The sequence below is a fragment of the Martes martes genome (genome assembly GCF_963455335.1).
Source record: "Martes martes genome assembly, chromosome: 11".
Lineage (NCBI taxonomy): Eukaryota > Metazoa > Chordata > Mammalia > Carnivora > Mustelidae > Martes > Martes martes.
This window is the reverse complement of record NC_137899.1, coordinates 74,870,644-74,892,171: the sequence shown is the minus strand read 5'-3', so window position 1 is coordinate 74,892,171 and position 21,528 is coordinate 74,870,644. Positions and strand designations below refer to the sequence as shown.

The window sequence follows — 21,528 nt, the reverse complement described above, 5'->3', positions numbered from 1 at the left end:
GTGTCCTTTATCTTCTTTTCTTTGGAGTCCCAGTTTTTAATTTTTTGAATTCCACTCCTTTCCTTTTTTGTTTACTATCACAAATGACTAACATACCTTATCCAGTAGTAGATCAAATGAATATGCAGGGGAAATGAAATTTCAGAATTTCACAAGTTTGTGAGGTTTTTTTTTTCCCCACCCTCACACCTGCCTAATAATTAGGATGGTAAAGATTCTAGAACAAAACTCATTTTCCCTCAGATTTTGAATGCTTATCTCCGTTGTTTCCTAGCTTCCCCAGTTATTGATGTCAATTCCATCTCAAGTTCTGATCCTAGGTTTCTTTCTCACTAAAATTTCTTGGTAGTGTGATTTTTGTCATTCCTTAGGCTAGTTGCTTCATGGTCTTTTCAAACTGGAAATTAATGATCTAGTAAATTTTATTTATCAATTTATTAATTCTTTGATCATTTCATTCCCTCTTCTTTTTTATTTTCTTTATGGATCTCTCTCTTTTTTTTTTTTTAAGATTTTATTTATTTATTTGACAGACAGAGATCACAAGTAGGCAGACAGGCAGGCAGACAGAGAGAGGGGGAAGCAGGCTCCCTGCTGAGCAGAGAGCCCGATGCGGGACTCGATCCCAGGACCCTGAGATCATGACCTAAGCTGAAGGCAGAGGCTTAACCCACTGAACCACCCAGGCGCCCCCTTTATGGATCTCTTGACCCTTCATTTAATTACTTATTTCCTATTTTTATCCTATCTATTTCCATCACATTTTTGTTTATGCTTCTTTGGATAGTCTCTTATGTTTATTTAGTTAATCAAAATTGATTTTTGCTATTTTTAGTGCATCCTGATTTTTATTCCATAAGATACATTCTTTTATCATTCTGAGGCTATTAATTTTAGGCTCCGTTTTTTTCTCATTGTTTCTTTTTTTTTTTTTTTTTTAAGCCTTGTTTATTTATTTGAGAGAGAGAGTAGAACAAGAGAGAACATGAGCAGGGGTAAAGGACGGGGAGTGGGACAAGTAGACTCCCTGCTGAGCAGGGAGCCTGATCCCGGGATCCTGAGTTCATGACTTGAGCTGAAGGCAGATGCTTAACAGACTGAGCCACACAGACACTCCTCATTGTCTCATTTTCTTTAAGTTTCTTTTCTATAACGACCTTTTTGGGGAATCTTTTTCTACTGCTTGGTTTAATTTCTCTAATGTGTAAAACTCCCACCTTCTAACATATTGGTAGAGGACTAAATACAGTGTGAGGACATGGTGAGCTAACTGCTCCTAAATCATCAAACTGATTTCCCTTGCTGCTATCTGTACAAGCTCTGAAATTTCAGTTTGTTCAGTTCTTATACATTTATTCTAGATGGTTTCCAAATCTACAACTTTAGCTCTGATCTCAATTGTCCTATATTGTAATTCACAACCAGATATTTCCTTTTGAAAGGCACTTCAAGCGGGAAACTATGGCTTAATGAAGTAATCAACTCTCCAAAGATACCAGCCTTATTCCTCTTTTATCCTTAGTTTCTTTAAGTGGCATCATCTTTGAGTTCATTCTCTCAATTATCATTCATATTTAATCGATTCAACCAAATCTCAATTTTGTTTCTGTAGGATCTTTTGGAATTATCTTTTCCATTTTCTCCTGGTCACTACAATATATATCACCAGCTTTACTTTTTCCCTAAACTACTGTAATATAGCCTCTAAAGGGATCCCCCAAACTTCCACATTCAAGACCATTATATGCATCATCATCTGGTTAATTGCCCCCAAGCAATGCCCCGATCGTGTCATTCAGCTGCTCAAAATTTTAATGACTTCTTGTTTGCTAGAGTAAAGCCAAATTCTTCAGCCTAGAATTGAATGTCTTCCATATTCTAGTTCCAATCTAGCTTTCTGATTTTTTTTTTTTTTTAAATGTATTTATTTGTTAGAGAGCGAGTGAGCGAGCACAGGGAGACAGAGTGGTAGGCAGAGGCAGAGGGAGAAGCAGGCTCCCTGCCGAGCAAGGAGCCTGATGTGGGACTCGATCCCAGGACGCTGGGATCATGACCTGAGCCGAAGGCAGCCGCTTAACCAACTGAGCCACCCAGGCGCCCCTAGCTTTCTGATTTTATTTCTCATTGTTTCATGTCACATTTTCCATATATCCCAGTAAAAGAAATTAATGTTCTCTTACCCATCCTAGCTTTACCAGCTCTGTGCTTTTGCACATGATAAAACCTCTGCCTGGGATGCTTTCTTTAATATCTCTCAACCCTGTATATTTGAACTATGCATGTGCTTTAAGACAAATCACTGAGTCTACCTCTTCTATCAAGTAATCTCTTGTTCCTGTTTTGCTGTACCTGACATACATTTCTTAGTAGACATACTGCTCTCAAGGGTCAATTTAGTAGTTCCTTTACTTTTTACTCCCCAAATGCCTAGCATAATATCTTGCCAACTATGGACATTTAGTATCTGTTGAGGGATGAAAATATAGACTTTATGCATAATATGTGGTATACATACTTGAAAGCTACCATGAAATTATTTACTATCTATTGAATATATATTGGTCTTCTTATCCCAGAAACACTTGAGGACAGGGTCTGTGGCATTTTGTTCTTTGTTTCCCTCTACAGTGTCTTGCATCATGCCTTCATATGTATTCCTCTTTTGTGGTAAAATAGCAATATATACAGCATATAAGTAATTGTCCTTCTCTGATGCCTTTGAAATGTCAGCTTGAGGAATTGGGCGGGGGGATTTACATAGGAGAAGCATTTTTTTTTTTCTTTCCTCAAGATAGAATCAGCTGCTACCCCTTAAAATAGTCTAATTATTTTACTGGAGGCCTAGTTATAAAACTACTTGCAGTTGCACTAGAAATAGAATTCTGGTGTCACTTAATGAGATTTTTCAAGTTCACATTACTTATTCTGCAGACTTCTTCATTTGAGTAGATTGTTTAATATTTTATTTGTTTTATTATTCACATTTTGGGGGTAAAATATTTCCATTCACATTCGAAGTTGGTTGAATTGTCTGCCAGAGTTTGAGTGCAGAGAACTTTCTCTTCGTTCTGTTATTTCCAAGTGTGCCTCTGTCTCGTGTGTCTGTAATTCACATCCCTGGAGCAGGTTTGCTGCTGCTCTCCCGAGAAGCAAAACTTTGTCTTACCCGAGAATGCAAGTGAACATTTCCTTACCTGCTTCACAACAGCTTCCTTTTCCTCCTGTGTTTCCCTGCTTCTCATCTGTGAAGTGAGCTTCTCTATCTGCACCCAAACCAATTATCTTCTGCAGCAAACTTTCCTGATTAAGTTTTACCGTATATTTTGAAGTATATTTAAATGCATCCTCGTGTTTGGGGGTGTGGTACTTTTCTATCTAATTTGTCACTCCCATTTTACATGTTAATGGTGGATAGAATTTATTTTTTCCATTCATAGAATATGATTCCAGAAATCTTACCCCATTTTACACTCCCTCTTCTTCCCTTGTCCCCCACCACCAGACCACTGTCTCTTTCTAAGTCAGCCGTTTAATTTTTTGCACTCTCATGTTCTGTTTAACACCATACTGAGATTTGTGGAAAGTGTATTGAAGCCATGAAACTTCCTTTGCAGGATAATACGTGTAAAACAATTAAAATACTAAACTCCATGGTAATGACCACTAATGTCAGAAAGTAGAGAAAAAAGAAGTGAGCTTTGTGGAATTTGGATTGGCCCAGAGGACTTGGAGGTGGGTAAAAGGGTGGCTGTGTTTGAGATCTGGAAGTGGCGAAGTAACAGTGATGAAAGTAGCCTAATGCACAGGGAATATGTGTGCTGAGTGAAGTGTGGGGTTACACAAGGCTTGTAAAAGATCATGTCAGGGGCCTTAAGCATTCAAGCTTGTAATAGGGAAGTGGGATGACAAAAATTTTGTTTAAAGAGATTGACTTCAGTTAAGATGCTTAGGGGCTTATGGCATATAATAAAAAGAGAAGAGGAGCTCAAAATGTGACAAAGTAGACAGCTCATTGTAAAGATTAAAATAATGGTAACTGTAAATAAAATACTTTAAAAACAATTTGAATTATAAGCTAGGAGGAACAAGGCCAGAGTGAAGGGAATATGGGAGATTGAAATCCAAGGGATGAAAGAAGAAGCTTCAATGTTACCTTACGTTTTTATAACAAACCCCAGTATTTTTGGATTTCACTGTGCTTTTATTCAAGTGCAATTATCCTGCCGGGGCCACTAGGTGGTGATCTTTGTTAGTCGGTACGTGATTCTTTAGAGTTCAGCAGTTGCGAGAAAACCCATGTTTTTGTTTCATACAATTCCTCATATACAGCATTTTCACCTATGGTTATACATCCATAAATGTTTTTCCTCCTCCTTTATTCTTTTTAGCCTGTGCTTTCAGGTAAGATAAGGGAGATGGGAAGGAAGTAAATATGAGATCTCAGTCCTCACACCTGTTTGGTTTTAACACTCCTGGCATTTCCCAATTCTGGTCCCTGCCCTTTGGAACAGTGGAGAGGGAAAAGGCATCATTTATCTTGTTGGCCCCATCAGGATCCTCTGCCAGGGGTTCTCTAGGATAAAGCCAGTGTTGGCTATGGTGTGGTGAATGGGGAAAGGTGGCTAGGTGGCTTGCCTGACGTGTAATTTCCACGCCATTACTTTGTTTTACTGGTCCCCAACCCTCATTATGTTTACTATCCATAGAATCCCATCTTCTGCCCCTATAAAGACCCCACCATGATGGAGTTTATAAACTAAACCCCTAGGTCCTTATGCCAAGTTGCAAAGAGTCTACTACCCGGCAGGTGGAAAGGGACAGAACTTGTCCAGTGCCTGTTAAATGAGTGATCAAATGATGAAGGAATGAATGAGCATTGGTAATACCCTGGAGGGAGGGGGAGGTTCCAGAATGCCAAAATGAATGTTTCCACAGAAATCTTTTGACATATGTGTTGTGCTCTTTAGTACTCTCGGTGTGGATGTTGCGTGCTACCTGGCCCATCATACCCTGTTGACATAGAGTCCGACCACCACAGTAAACATTGTTCTGTGGGGAAATGCTTCCTGAGTTCCAAACATTTAACTTACTAATGAACTTTTGTTAACCTGTGACTTTATAAGAAGTTCTTATTAAATTAAATAATAGCACAGTTCATAAAAGTCACTTTTGAAGTTCTTAGTCACAGCAACATGTAATTAACTGTAAAGGCTTAAAGTGCAAACACTTTTTTAATGTTGAGTTTCCTGATGATCTTTAATAAACCCTTGCAAGTGTAACAACAATTACAACTTCAATGGCTTAGTAAGTCTGAAGGCTCTTCCTAAATTTATTTCCAACATCTCCATGTAGAGAAGAAATTCTGGGCACCTAGCTACAGCTGTACATCTGTTACCTGTTCTGAAAATTAGGTTGTCAATTTTATCTGTAGTAGAAGAAAGGAAGGTTATTTTCTTTCCTCCCAATAGCTAAATTTTAATGAATTTTTTATTTCACTGATTTAGTCTTGACTGCTTTTTCCTTTCCATTTGACCTTTTGGGCCAATCAGGCTTTTAGCCAAGAATCAAAGAAATTTGGGTCCTGATTTAGGCAAATCCCAGACTCATTTCTTATACCTTATTTCCCTGTCTTATCTCTGTCTGACAGAGATAATCACCACTTAATATTAATGATTTAGAACTCTGACCTAGAAATAGTAAGTCTGTAACATAAAATTTCTTGATAGCAAATCAATACATTTAAATGGTGCTACATTTTAAAATAGTCTTTTGCTTTTTATTTACTTTTTGAGGTGAAATTCACATCACATAAAATTCACCATTTTAACCATTATGAAGTATACAATTCAGTGACTTCCAGGACATTCACGGTAATGTGCAACCATTATCACTATCTGATTCTGAAACATTTCATAACCCGACCACCATTATTTGCTTTTTCTCTATATGGATTGGCCTGTTCTAGACATTTCACATAGAATTAATTAAGCAGTATGTGGCATTTTTGTATCTGGCTTTTAATTAACATATTGTTGAGGTTCATCCATGTCATAATATGCATCATGACTTCATTCCTTTTTTATAGCTGAATAATATTCCATTGTATGTATGCAACACATTTGTTTATCCATTTGGGCTGTTTCCACTTTATTTGCTGTAATGAACAATGCTGTCATTAATCATGTTTAGGTTTTTGTTTGAACACCTGTTTTTAATTCTTTAGAATATATACCTAGGGGTGGAATTACTGGATCATATGGTAATTATATGTTTAACTTTTTTAGGAACATAGTTTTTATTTTTATATATGATAATATTGATTATTCTTCAGAAGGTTATTGGATAGGATTTATTATTGCAAACACAGATATTATTTACATATGATGTCTTAGACTATAATATTAATCAGTTAATCTACTAATTCTTGTCTCCATATTCAATAATAAAACTTCAAAGACAGAGTAACTCTGACAGTTAAGGAAACATGAAATAGTATGCCTTCAATCAAAATTACTGAGGCATCTTTTCTGTCCCCATCCTGTGCTTTCCTTCAATAAACATTCACTGTGTTCCAACTGTGCATCAAGAATGATTTTAGGAACTTGGAATACAGACAAAATGACAAAAGGATTTTTACCCTCGTGGAACAGGGATGTAAGAATATAAGAAGGAGGAGAGAATTTCAGATATGGATAAGAACTATGAAGACAATTATGTAGGGAACTGGTATGAAGTTTCCATCCTAGACTATAAAATTGGTACTTCTCAAATTTTAAGGTGTTTGAGAACACCTTGGGATATTATTGAACTACAGATTTGAATTCAGTGAATCTTAGGCGAAGTGCCTTGGGCCAGGCAGAGAAGGCCTTACCGTTCAATGACTTTTCAGCAGGGGCATGAATATGGAGTATGCATCAAGAGCCAGCCTAGTCAAAAATATGAGAGAAAATTCCAGGGAAAGGAAACAGCTTTTGCAAAGGCTCCATGAAGGGAGTAGGCTTGGCATATCTGAGGGAAAGCGCTGTAGAGTAATAGTCCCTCCCTGACCCATACTTGGTTCGACAAACAGAACAAGCCAGAACTCTTTGATCTCTTACACCAGTTACAGCCTCTTCCCCAATAACCAATGAATGAATTCATTCTTAGGTTGAAGTGTACCTTTCAATCACCTTCCTTTATCTTGTCCAATCTGTGTTTGCAAAAATGTCTTCTCGCACACCACTTTCTGCAGCCCTAATTTCTTTCTAACCTTTGATTTCTTTTTTCTTTTTCTTTTTTGTTTTCTTACCCTTTCACTTAACATTGTGAACATGTCCAATGAACTAAACTATTCTGAAACTTGATTTTACATGGAGATAGCTAGGTATATTTAGGAGTTCCTGGAGTTTTGTAGCTTTTGTTGTTTTAATTCTTTTGGAGGGGACTATTATAAACAAGACTATGATAAATATAATTGTATATAAATCCAATGATGTATCTCCAATTAGTTTCTTAGAATAAATTTTTAAAAATGTAATAACTAGACTTTTGATAAACAAAGCTTAATTGCCCCCCAGAGAAAAGTTCTAATTTATATTCATACTGTCAGCAAATAGTCCTTATTTCACCTCCTTTTCCCCCAAATTAACTGACAGAATAATCATTTTTTGTTTACTTTTTATTGAGATACAATTTATATATCATAAAACTCATTCTCTTAAAGTACACAATTCAGTGGTTTTTTAAAAATGTATATTCATAAGTTTATGCATGTAATTTTATTTTTTTTAAAGATTTCTTTATTTGAGAGAGAGAGCATATGCATATGCAAGCAAGAGTGGGAGAGGCAAAGGGAGAGAGAATTTCAAGCTGACTCCCTGCTGAGCGTGGAACCCAACACAGGGCGTGATCTTGAGATCTTGAGTCATGACCTGAGCTAAAATCAAAAGTCAGATGCTTATCTGACTGAGCCATCTAGGCACCCCTTGTGCATAAAATTTTAAAAATTTTGTTAAATTTATGTGTTCAAAGTCTTGTTATTTACAATCACTTTTTGTTGTTTCTCTTAGTTTTATATATAGTTACTTGGATCATTATAAATAATAATCATGTATTATTTCTATTAGTTTTAACTCCTTTCTCTTTCCTGACCTATTTCATTGGCTGTTCCATACTTTTCTCAGTGACTGATAAGACTATTTTGCTCTGTAACATAGGAGTTTGGAAAGTTAAACTGATCTGGATTTAGTATTCTGCTTATTAAATACATAGTGTTGTGCAAATTATTTGTGATTATTGAGTTTCAAGTTCTCCATTTGATAACAATAAGGAGCATTCATAAATAGGCTTATTGAAAACATTGAAGTAGATAACTAATACAAAATACTTAACCAAGTGTTTCATATATGGTGATAATGATTCCTTTTTCATGAATTTCTAAAGATCAGTGCTGCCCAGGAAATAAAACCATGTGACAATAATACACAAAAGAAGACTAGTGCTACAACTAAATTATGTTCATATAAATAGTTATTACTGAACAATATCTTCTAGACACCCTTGAGCCAGACTATCTCTGCCTTTTCTACATAGAGTTATTTTATTTTATTATGCTGCCTACCTATATCCAGGATCCCATTTATGTCAGCTCAGAATTATAGCTGTTTGTATCATTAAAAATCTCCAGAGAATCTGCATTCTCCCTTGGATAACTCACAAAGGTGCCTCACAGCCCTTACAGCCATAAATTCTTAATCTCCAAATTAGATACTTCCTACTGTACTTTTGGACTTTTCTCTTTAGTATAGTAATCTTTCATAACATGCAGCTATTGAGTTTGTTTTTGTTAGAGAAAGACTGTTAGACTATACTAATCATATCTAAGTCCTTTTAATACACCTCATTTATTACATTCAAAAATAATGGCATAACCCTGAACAATTGTATATAGGTGCAGGACTTATCTTGGGGGAGAAGAGCCACCAGAATACCTGAAAGTTAATGTCCTTGTTATGGAAAGATTCCAGCAGGCAGTCAATTGATCAAAAGAAACTGTTTAAACTTGTAATGCAGACACAATCAGCTGGCTATTTTTAATATATAATTGAGCGCAAACATTTTAGTGAAGAGCTTAGTAATAACTCTGAATAATAATGCAGATTATTTTGGAACTTGCAAACATTTTCCAGTTGTGAATGTATTTGAAATGGAAGAGATAAATAATTGAATAGAAAGTTTTAGTGTTTTGTAAATGCTGAGAAACGTGTTTTCTTTGTTAGACTGACCATCAGCAGTGGTATGAAATGACGATTTAGAGACATGGTGAGTGAAATGTCTATTCTTGTCCCAAGTCAAGGCATTCACTGAAAAAATCGCTTCAGGCCATAACTTTGGCATGCCATGGGTTAAATAAAGGTCAACTCCAAGTGAAAAATAAGAATCAGTTGATCTTTTGGTGTTAAAGGGGCAAAATAGTTATCATTTTAGATGCTTTTAGTGCTCTTATAATTCAAGGATTTTGGATTTCTTTTTCCCTCAACTGAGAATTTTTAGGCCAGTGGTGTCCATAATGTATACGAGTGCCTGGGGCATTTTGAAGGGGAAGAGAAGAAAATTTACCATATTTTAAAAAATGTTCTCACCTATACAGGCTCTTGCATGATATTTAATAACTCAGTGATGTGGCTAGCCCTCAGGGGTTTGCAGTGCTTTTTATATTTAAATTAATCATAACCATTTGGAACACAGGTTATCTGGAATACTGTGTTCTAAGCCCATCTTTGGCTCACTGTTTACACCGATAAAAGATATCTAAATACAGACTTCTAATTACGTTCCAATATTTCTTCTAATTTATTTGTCTCTGTTAAGAAGGTTGTGGTGGCAACCTTTGTCAGTCAATAGGAGCTCAAGAGCTCTCCATGTCCCTTTGGTTTTTAATCTTGCGCCCCAACCCATTATTTAGAGAAACTAGGGGTGGTACTTGCCCAGCCGGGTGCTGAAAAGATTGCCCAGGACGGTTCATATGATGTAACCATCATATAGCAAGAGCTCGTTAAAGGTCATTTAGGGTTATTCTTATCCCTGCTCTGTACCTTCTGCAAAGAAAATATTGAAAACAGCAAAAAATAGAGGACTCTCCAGTTATCTGGTTAATTCTAACACATACTAACAACTGTGTAATCAGTGCATGATGATGTGTTGTGTGGGTGGTGTAGATACTGGACACATTCCTCCCAGGCGTTGGAGACTTTCTTGGATTTCCTGTGCAATTCTGATAATTCTCTAAAAACAATCTCCCACAGCCAGGGGGATTCTGTGAGAGGTAGCTAGATAGCATCTTAATAATACCTAGGACAAACCAGGCTCAATAGATTTCTACTACAACTAATTTGTTTGCGAGCTCAAAGGAAGGGGTGAAGTTTCTGAATACCTTTGCTAGAGACAATGGCAAAGCACAGACTCTGCCAAAAGTGGCACATGGTCCAGATTAAATGAGAAGTGTCCCATCTTTTCCCTTTCTCTTGGTTACAAGATGTTGGCCAAAAAGAAAAACACCTAAGCTTGTGAGGTAGAATTCGTCTCTCTTCTTTTAAGAAAACTCTTCCTCTTGGAATGTAAAACTGGTTGATTTTTTTTTCCTATTAAAAACTGATGCTTTCCTGTAGGAAAATTCTTCCTGTGACTGGTAAAAAATGATTATGAAAATAAAGGCTTATTGTAGATTACACTAGACCAGCCAGAGAGCCTTGGAGTTAAAGAATTAGTAGACCTTTCCAATGAGAATCAGCCTGAAATTATGTCTATTTATGCGACATGTGTTCTTATTTGCTCATTCATAGAATAGTAGATTCTATTATTTTTGGAGTTGTAAGGGGCCTTACAGGCGCTGCACACAGAAGGTGGTCAGTCAATATTTGCTGAATAAATGCATGAATGTATTTTAAAGTCCCTCTCATTGTTGAAACCTTTTCCATTTTTTATATACTACAAAGAGTCATTTAGCCTGTGCTTGCACATTCCAACGAACTAAAAGCTTACAAAATTCAGAGGCAGCCCTTTTCATTGGTAGATCACTCTAATTATTGGATCTTTTTCTTTCTTCCTTTCCTTTTTTTTTTTTTTTGAGCCAGATTTTATCACCGTGTAATTTCCACCCTTAGGTTTTAGTTTGGTTTTATGGGAGAACATTAAAATAAATCTACTTCCCCTTTCACATGAAAGTTCATCACATATTTCAAGACAGCTATCATGTCCCCATAATTCTTTTCTTCTCCAAACTAAACTACCATTTTTCAACTGATAGTGTTTCCAGTTCCCTAACCATCCTTATTCTTCTTTTCCCTGTTTTTTTGTCAATGTTTCTAATATATTTATTTATTTTATCATCTTCTGTATAATGAGTACTTATGAATCAACAACTGTGACAGCTATTTTATTTACATTATTTTATTTAACTCCCACACCAACCATATAAAGTCGGCTTTTCGCAGTGAAAACACCGTGTCAAGGCCATCCAGCTAAGAAACATGACTTGGATTCATACTGACTGTAGATAACCACCAAATCATGTGCAAGTATCTTAGCCTTTCTTTGCCTCTGTTTTCTCATCAGTGAAATGAGGATTATAATCATCCCTACATCCTAGAGCTATCATAAAGATTAAATGAGTTCGTATTTGTAAAGCACTTAAAAAAGCATCTGGCCAATAAAAAGCACTGTAAGTGTTTGTGAAACAAGCAAACCTAGTTTATGTTTCCACACCCTACCATACCCTATAATGTGTTGCTTTTTTTTTTTTTTTAAGTGGGTTTGGTATGTCTCATCAAGGTCCCCCAAGTATATCCCTGTGTTAATTCCCAGAACCTGTAGATATTACCTTATACAACAAAAGGGACCTTGCAGATGTGATTAAGGATCTTGAGATGGGTAGATTTTCCAGGTGGACCCAATGTAATCATAACAGTCCTTATAAAAGGGATGCAGACATTTGAGTCAGGGAGAAAACCATGTGACTGTGGAAGCAGAGATAAGAATGATGTACTCTGAAGATGGAAGAAAGAGCCACAAACTGAGAAATATAGACTATTTCTAGAATATGAAAAGTCAAGGAAATGGATTCTTCCCTATTGCCTCCAGAAAGAACCAGCCCTGACAACACCTTGACTGATTTCAGACCTCAGTCCTATAAGATAAAAAATTTGTGTTAAACCACCAAATTTTTGATATTTTCTTATAGCATCCACAGGAAACTCATACAGCGATTGTCCCTATTTGGTACCTTGCGTTAGAAAGATCTCAAGTATAAAGAACCCGAGTTATATCTGTGATGAGTATCATAGGCATTGTGTCCTAATCAACATCCAGGAAAATACATTTTACATCCAGAACATTCCTAGTTGCCTGTGATAGTCCCAAGAGCCTTGAGAAAGACGTCTAATTAGCAAAAGGCCACACTAGCAACATTAAGTCTGCCCTACCTTCCCCCTTTTCTTGGGTATCAGCCATGCTCGTGACAATCGGTATGGGGGAAATTTATCTCATTGGCGCTTTTGTTTTTATCCTCTGTCGAATGCCCTCCCTCCCCCTTTTGTTTAGGGCCTCCTCTGCGTCTTTGAGAGTGAGTTGCTCTTTCTAGGTGGTATCTTTTTTAGCCCCTCAAATGTCTGTGGTCATTCTTTACACTTCAGTCTTAACTGAGTGAGTCCGATATTCCTTACTGCTGGCCACAGTACATCTTGGATGCTGCTTTTGTAAACCTTCAGTTGTTTCTAAGAGGTAGAAGAAATGTCTTCCACTGAGATATACTTCCTGTGGCAGATTTGCATGTCATGGAATCCTACATCCTTTAATTTTCCTGAAGTTTGGATAAGAATATACAGAAATCCCTCATCTCCTCTAAAATTCTACCTCCTTCATTGCACCATGTTGACCATTGCTAAACTTAAAGAGGAGCATCACTGCTTTTAGAAAAACAGACCTCTTATCTTCCCTCTCCGTAAATTATCACAGGCTTGCATATACATATTAATTCATCCCAAGTCCTCACCTTTGTTGTTTCCTTTGTTTTGTTTTTGTTCCAAAGGCCACAAAAAATGCTGTTCACACACATTGAGTCTTTGGTCAACTGAAATCTCCAAATCTATCCCATATAAATTAATGGGGAACCTAGATATTTCCCAACTTGCATCTATTTAAATTTTGAACCCACTGAGATATTGCGTATTTTCCACCTAAGTGGGTTTGGCCCACTATCTTAGGCTATCACACTATTAATAATAATAGTAATGTACTGAGTATTATGTATCCAGTACTATTAGGAGTTTAAAGTATTAAATTGCTATTAATAATAATTATTACTAAATCATATTGTTATAATAATAATCAACATAATAATTTTATTTTTAAATGCTGATTTTGGCATTCAGTCAATGTTATTTCTCCCAAGTTAGTTTTCTTCACCCATATTTGAGCAGTATCCATACTACATATTTAGCTGAGTCCTGTTAAATATGTTAAACAGCAATGCAGAACTGAAAGGTTCTGTGTGGGGGTGCTTGGATGGCTCAGTTGGTTAAGCATCTCCCTTCAGCTCAGGTGTGATCCTGGAGTCCCAGAGACTGAACCCCCACCCCCACCCCAAGTTGGGCTCCCTGCTCAGCAGGAAGTCTGCTGCTCCCGTCTGTCTGCCCCTACCCACCCCCCCCATGCACACTCTCTCTCTCTTACTCTCTCTCAAATAAATAAATAAATAATCTTAATTTAAAGAAAAGAAAAGAAAGGTTCTGTGTCCACCATTACAGATGTTACTCAAGGTCAGTCTCCCAAACTTCTTTGCATTTGTCTTCAAAGAGCCCTAAAATATAGATATCCAAGGACTGAGAACTATTTTTAATACATCAGTGAAATTTTTGGGAAAAATTAGGCTCATGTTGAAATATTAATCAGCTCTCTTTGGGATTGATAGTTTTAACAACTTTGCCTCACTAATAACTGAGCTCGCGTGATTTATTTTATCAGTGAACACATTATAAAAGACTTTGTAAGATGCTTTGCTGAAATTAAGAACTGATATTATATTATAATCCTCCTGACAATCATCTTAGGAAGATGTATCACTAATTTTATTTTATAGAACACTGTATTAGTTTCCTAGGGCTTTCATAACAAATTTAAGCCACAAACCGGGTGACTTAAAAAACAGAAATGTATTCTTTCACAGTTTCGAAGGCCAGAAGTCCAAAATCGAGGTATCAACAGGAGTGGTCTCTTCTGGGGGACTCAGAGGGAGATTTCCGTGCTTCCTCTCTCCTGGCACAACTTCTGTCTCTGCCTCTGTCATCACATGGACTTCTTCCCTCTGTGTCTGTCTTGTTGGTGTCTCTTTCCCTCCCACAAAAACTCCAGAGGTACTAGTCAAGGCCTCACCCTATTCCAAAATGACCTCATCTTAATGAGCAATTTAATTACCTCTGCAAAGACCCCATTTCCAAATCAGGTCATATTTACAGATACCAGAGGTTAGGACTTCAACATTTTGGGGGGGTAGGGAGTGGGGAAGGACACAGTTCAACTCACAACAAAGAGGGAAAAGGTGAAATCACTAAAGTGACCAGGGAATGCATATGGAATGTGAAGCCAATACTTTTGTCATCATACAATACTCTCTTGTTTCCAGTTCCCTGTCTCCTAGCGAATTCTACTTTATTTTCCATGTCTTCATAGGCTAGCTGCTTAATAATTTGCTGTAGAATTTCATGGGTACCAAAAATATATCTCACTAATTCTTGGCATCCAAATCTATTATTTCCCATCTTTATTAAGTTGTTCTTACCATTAACTCAGGTTTCTCAAGTACTTTTCTTGTTTCCAAACTCGCATAATTGCTCTTGACAATTTATTTAGATTGGTTTCCTGATTCCTTATCACCCATACTCCTATACTGGGCTTCAATTTCATTTTAATGATTATTCTATATATTCTAGTTTAATGCATAATGAGTTCTTCTTTTCCATGTGCATATTCATTTTTCCTGCTCTGTGATTTGTCATGGAAATCACCGGTCTTTTCCTGCATCCACCTTCCCTTTATAGTTCTGGTACCTTCCCCTAAGGATTGGCAGTTCAATGTAGGGCTCAGCCAAATTCAGTCAGTTAACCAACCAATTGATAATTATTGGATTCCTATTATGGGCAAGGGCTGTTTAAGATGGGGGGTAGGTTCTAACAATGTAAGAAGCAATGTAAGAAACCTTACCCTTAGAGGAGCTTGTATTCTAGTATGGGGAACACATCAGAGTAAGCAGGTAATTTTAATAGTATATGGTAACTGCTCTGAAAATTACTGAGCAAAGATGCCCATGTGCAAGAGGAATACCTTACCCATCTTTAAAATAATTGCTAGTACCACATTTTTGTAATTAGTTGTGTTTTTTCATATATTGTTCCCTTATTATTCTATCATAATATCTACTTTTTTTTAAAGATTTTATTTATTTATTTGACAGACAGAGATCACAGGTAGGCAGAGAGGCAGACAGAGAGAGGAGGAAGCAGGCCCCCCACTGAGCAGAGAGCCAGATGCGGGGCTCGATCCCAGGACCCTGGGATCATGACCTGAGCTGAAGGCAGAGGCTTTAACCCACTGAGCCACCCAGGTGCCCCACACAATATCTACTTTTTGAAGAAACATGTTCCTTTTATAGATCCGGTGGTGCCTAAGACCAGAGCTCCCACATTCTGTAGCCACTGTATTTTTTGCCTTATAATAACGTGCAACATATTAATCAAATAAGAACAGTATTATTAGAGTTAATAATATTAACCTCCTCTTTTTTTTTTTTTTGCAGATTCGTATCAATGATATTGTTCTTTAGAAAAAAATCAGAAAAACAAAGGTTGGTATGATATCTTACAAACGCTTAAACCAGAGTTTATCTAAGAGAGGTTATTTAAAGATATGTTAGAGCATTAATTCTAAATTCCCTGGGGTGCATTTGTTTAATCCAGACACTTCACATTATTACAAAGTCTTATGCGGTGGGAGATTTTATAGAGACTAGAAAGAAAAAGATATTTTTCCAGATACATTGAACAGTAATATGGATGGCCATTAGCTACACATTCAGTTCCTCTAGCAGCTTCCTCGTTTTACTTTCATGGCTTTTTAAGAGGTTACTTCTAGGACAGCACTGCTCTTCAGTCTGCAATAGCTCAAGTCAGAAACTGAGTGGGGGAAATGCAGTATCCATTGTGGTCTGTTTTTCTCTGTGACAGTTGTTCCTATTTTGTGTTTATTTCTCTTTTAATGAGGATACAACTTTCATCTAGGGAGATGTATGGATCACTTGCTAGTGCACTTAAATGCACTAAGGCACTCCATCAGCTGGAAATTGTGACTTGTAGCTGAATTATTTTTGCACAGCGAATGGTTTTCCTTTTGACATATTTTAATATACTTGCACACTGAGAGCAAGAGTGGGTGAACAGAAAACAGACTGTTTTATTAACCCAGCAGTCACCTTTGAGGTTTGTACATGTCCACTTTTTTTCTTGCCTTTGTACATAATCCCAAGAGGCTGGTACCTGGCTTTGCTCAGAATAACAAAGTCAGGCACAAATCTCCAAACACAATTGTTAGCTGAATGCCAACTGTTTCTTCTCATCTTTTTTTTTTTTTTTTAAACTTGAGCATTAAGAATTGTATCTTTATGGGTGAACCATAACCATTAAAGAATGAGTTTGTTTTTCTATTTTAGATGCTTCCCCTATCATTTACTAGATTTATTTCACAATATATAATCTTAGACAATAAAAGAGAATAATTTTTTGCATGTTTTTTGCAGGGCTCCTTTTTTTCAAATCCATTATTAGTGAGAAGAAAAGAAGACAAATATGTTACAAGCTCTAACCGGACTCCAGTTTCAAAAGAAAGAACAATTAGGAGAAAAGGAGAGGAGACTTCATCTAAGCCAGGATGCCAGGGCCCAGCATACACAGTTCCACATGCAATTTTCATACAAACCAATGTTTCAGAGACTTTTCCCAGTAAGACCAGAAATTTCTTCAAGTCAATTACCATCCTTTTCTAAGGTATATATCTGTACATATACATATATATGTATATATATACACACGCATACATATATAGAGAGCCATAATTTCTAAGTAGATACAGTAGGTAATCACCTCTGAAATCCATACATTTTAATTTTACTCAAAAGTTGAAGAGCAAGTAATAAAAATCCAGAGCCTTCTCCCAGCTCCCAGTAAGTAGCTCATTTAAAAGAATCTAAGTATCAGAGTGACAAAACACCCAAAGTAATTTTCTCTTCCATATCATCGTTATCAACATCAGCATCATGATAATAACACCAGTTGATATTTGGGAGGCTTTTATACTTTACAAGGAAGTTTCATATCATCTCATTTGACTATCCAAACCAGTGAGGTGCGCCTTATGAACAGAAACATTATTAAGAGTGAAAAGCCTTTTAAAAGCATTCCAAGACTTCTAAAACACAAGTAAGTGGTGTGGTATATAGAAAGCATGACATCTTTGAGTTAGAATTCTGAGTCTACTTTGCTGATTCTATGATATTGGGCCTTTTAAAACATCGCCTAGTTGAATTGTTCTATTTGAGAGATAATAATTATTCCAAGATTGGTTATGGAGTTTGGTTGAAGATCACCTTTTGTAGAGGGTCCGTTTTATTGTGTAAAGGTAGCAAATGTATTTTAGATGCGATTTTTGCAGGGGAATGGATTAGAGAACATAACTTTGAAGACAGACGCAATGAGTATATGATCCTAAAGCTAGCGACCTATTCATGGGAACACACCTAGTAGATAGCAGATGCAAGATTAGAATCCATTTTTTTTCTCCTCCTAGTGTGCATCTAGAATTCAGTTTCATTTAAACACTCTATTTTGAGCCTTTGACCAATTTCTTGATCTATAATGATAAGATACAAATATGAAAAAGAGAGACCTTACTATGAAGATTTTGTAATGTAGAAGGGTAAGTAAATGAATACATTAAAAGAAAGACTGTACCGTATGTGTGGTACATTGTAATTGTACATGGGTTCGGTGATGCTATGGGAGGCTTTATTATTGTGAGGCATTCGAATTGGACCTAAAAGTATTGCTAATTCCATTTTCAGGGAATAGCTATATCAATCGTATTTTCTTTAGTTTTCCTATAAAGACTATTCTTAAAAGTAAGACTATTCCATTAACCTCTTATAGACTTTCAACCGCAAATGCTTATTTATTGTAAATTAAGCTCTCAAAAATCATTGCTCCTTAAGGTCATGGATATCTTTTGTTTATACTTATTTCTGACTTTATTACATTTTTTAAAGTCTTTCTAACTTGTATTTACTAAAATCTGTTCAGGTAGGAATGCTTTTCTTAAAATTTTTTTAATCTTTAATTTTTTTAGTTGAAATATAGTTGCCACACAGTGTTACATTAGTTTACAGCATAGTGATTCACCATGTCTGGATGTTACTCTGTGCTCCCCACAAGTGTAGATGCTGCCTGTCCCCATGCAAAGCCATTAGAATACCACTAATTATATTCCCTCTGCTGTACCTTTTATTCCTGTGACTTATTCATTCCATAACTGGAAGCCTATATTTTCTACTTATCTTTACTCATTTTGCCCAACCCCTGTCCCTCCCCTCTGTCTTCCTAAGTAGGCTTGCTTTTCATGGAAAAATCACCTAAGATTGAGTGCTATAATTTTTGTCTTCTTAGGGTTCTCCTCCCGCCCCCTCTCAAAACCTCACTATCAAAACGATAAAATTTTAGCACTTTTTAAGCAAGTGCTATGGGAGAGCCATCATGTTAAGTACTTCATGTACATTATTCCTAATTTCTTAGTAATTCAGTAGAATAGTTGTAAGCCCCATTTTGCAGATGTTGAGCTAAGGCTCGGAGATTTTAAGAAATTAGTTCAAAATTACACAATTAGCAAAATGGCAATATTGACATTTATTATTTTTCTACCTAGTTGGAGTATATCACTTTCTTACTAGGTTTATTAGTGAGAACTCAGATGGTTTCCAGTAAGAATACCCATGTGGAAGCAGATTGAGCCACCAAGAGAATTGGTTGGTTTTTATTCCTAGGAAGGATAGCTGATACCAGGGCTGACTGTACCAGGACTTCAAATATGTTAAGAATGTGTTTGTCTCTCATCTGTGCTTTTCTCTGCATACTGTGTTTCTCAGACCAACTCCTCCTAGCAGCAAACCATGTAGGCTTCATTCCCTCCAGACTTACATTCTCACAATTTGCAACTTAGGAAAATGGGGGCTTATGTTACCTAGCTCCAGTGTGAAAAATTTCAGATTAAGACTTGCCCCGGATCACAGTTCCATCCCTTGGTCTGGTCATTAAGGTGATGGTGAGTGCTATGCTCGTTTTTTATTGGTCAGGCGTTCACTTCTGCGACTGTAGGGACAGATGGAAGGGATAGTGTGTTATTTGAATTAGGTGGGGGATACTCTATAGACATCCCTTCCAGGAAACAATTAGGCAGGAGTCCCAATTTGTGGCTCTTTACACAGGCCATTATGGTACCTGTTCTCATTGAGTTTCTTAATTTTCTACCAGTAACACCCCTAACTGATTAGATCTATTAAATTATGTCTGCAGGATGGAAAATTTCTCTCTGATTTTACCCACTAAGCTAAAGTATGTCAAGTTTGTTACAAACATTTTTTTATGGGGAGGAAGGATAGAGGGAGAGGAAGTCTTAAGTAGACTCCACACTTAGAGCAGAGCCCCACTTCTGGCTCGATTTCATAACCACGAGATCATGACCAGAGCTGAAACCAAGTCAGAAGCTTAACTGATTGTGTCACCCAGGTGCCCCAATATATTATGAGATTTCTTAACACATTTTAATATAAGTTTCAATAAATATTTTTTATTTTGAAGTATGAAATGTGGCTGTTTTAGAGTTTGTAAAATAGGCATCTTCTTTAAAATGGAACATTTCTTTCTGAGCATAGTCATAGTCATGTGCCATCCCTGTGTAGAATGTTAATGGACAGACTCTATGTGGGAAGCTCTAGCCTCTGGAAGTATCTAATTTCATTTTGTTGATAACATGTAGAGGAGATAAAAATTATGAGAAGAATGTAGTCCCTTTCTTTTCTATAATAATTTCAAACTTTTCTTAAATTTCCCACTGTCCTTCCAATACTCATGTCTTACTGGGGGATGGGGAGGGCCTAAGAGATTGGGAAGAGGAGGTGGCTAATTGGGGAGAAGATAATGGGATAAAAAATTAACTTTCTAGTTAAATGTATTTCAGTCTTTCAGTTTAAAGTGTTTGCTTTCAGGTTAAATCTGTCTCTTTTTGGCAAATGTTGTCTTTCATGGGTATAAGGTAAAGCTTATGTGTCTATGTGTCCTCTGACCAGACTTCTTGTTGGCTTTCCCTGCTAGGTCTATGGCTAATGGGATTCATGGCCTCTCCTCTTGGCTGAGGCAGCATCAGTGGTCAATGCTGGTAGACCCCGAACCTCAATCATAGAGCTCAGGCTGGACTTCCTTATGCTACCCCTTAACCACTGGGGGCCTGAAGGAATACTTGTCAGATCACCATTTCTGATATGCCAAGGTCACTCAACACTATCAGAGTTCTAAACGGAACACAGACCTAAGGCTCCTCTTGTTCATGTTTCTTCTCCCCATTGGGGTTTCTGTCCTTTTCCAAACTCTCTAGTGCATACACACTAGTGACTTTGCTCCAGAACGGGGAATTCGAACCCTCATGTCTGTCTTCTTGTTTCTCTTTGTCTTCTTTATACAATTATTTTTCACCCCTGGGGGAAACATATTAATTCTTCTTGGGCTATTAAAAACCCCCTATATTTCCTTTTTCTAGTGTTGACATCCACCTTTTTCTCTGGGGCCATAAGCAAAAGAGTAGGGAGTTGGAATACGGAAAGGAAAATATATAAGAGGTGTATGTCAAGGATATTAATCCTAATTTTGGGGTAAAACTTACAGAACAAGAGAGGCAATAAAAAAAATACCCAATCACAGAATCAATTGCTAAACATTCCATGCTTCCAGTTTTCTAGTTGTACATTGGTTGTTCTAAATTTGTCAAATGACCTGTAGAATTTGGTTATCTCCTCCAGATAAATCTCATTTCCATTTATGTTGAAAAACCTTTTGAAGTTATCTATTTCAAAGACCTCTTAATAACCCTTGATTAAAAAAAAATTAAACTCAGACTTAAAAAGTAGATTATGTCAAGTGTCCTGTGTATTACCACTTACATACTTTAAAAGTCCCTCTGCCTCTAGTGTTGATAAAGGGAAATTACAGAGACTATAGAGCTAAAAAACATTAAGTGACAGCTGCGTGTTATCTATAAAAGTTTTTTAAAATCGGAATAAAGATTTTTTCTCCTCCAAATTCCATTTGTTCTAAATATGAGGAATGCATGTTCAGACCTGAGCAAATGTAGCTGCTACTATCTGATACCAAGTGATGGGTGAACTGAAATGCTAGCAGCAGCTTA

The 21,528-nt window shown here is 36.7% G+C and overlaps 1 protein-coding gene across 1 annotated transcript in view; it reads left to right on the top strand.

The window, feature by feature from the left end:
* Nucleotides 1-21,528, top strand: part of TFEC (transcription factor EC) — a gene marked incomplete at its 3' end in the record, with an annotated part of 179,159 nt that overhangs the window by 37,675 nt on the left and 119,956 nt on the right. Inside the window, exons 2-3 of the mRNA XM_080818435.1 lie at nucleotides 15,827-15,874; nucleotides 16,823-17,069. Coding sequence (XP_080674561.1) covers nucleotides 16,872-17,069 — 198 coding nt within the window. The 5' untranslated portion in view covers nucleotides 15,827-15,874; nucleotides 16,823-16,871. The remainder of the gene's footprint in view (nucleotides 1-15,826; nucleotides 15,875-16,822; nucleotides 17,070-21,528) is intronic.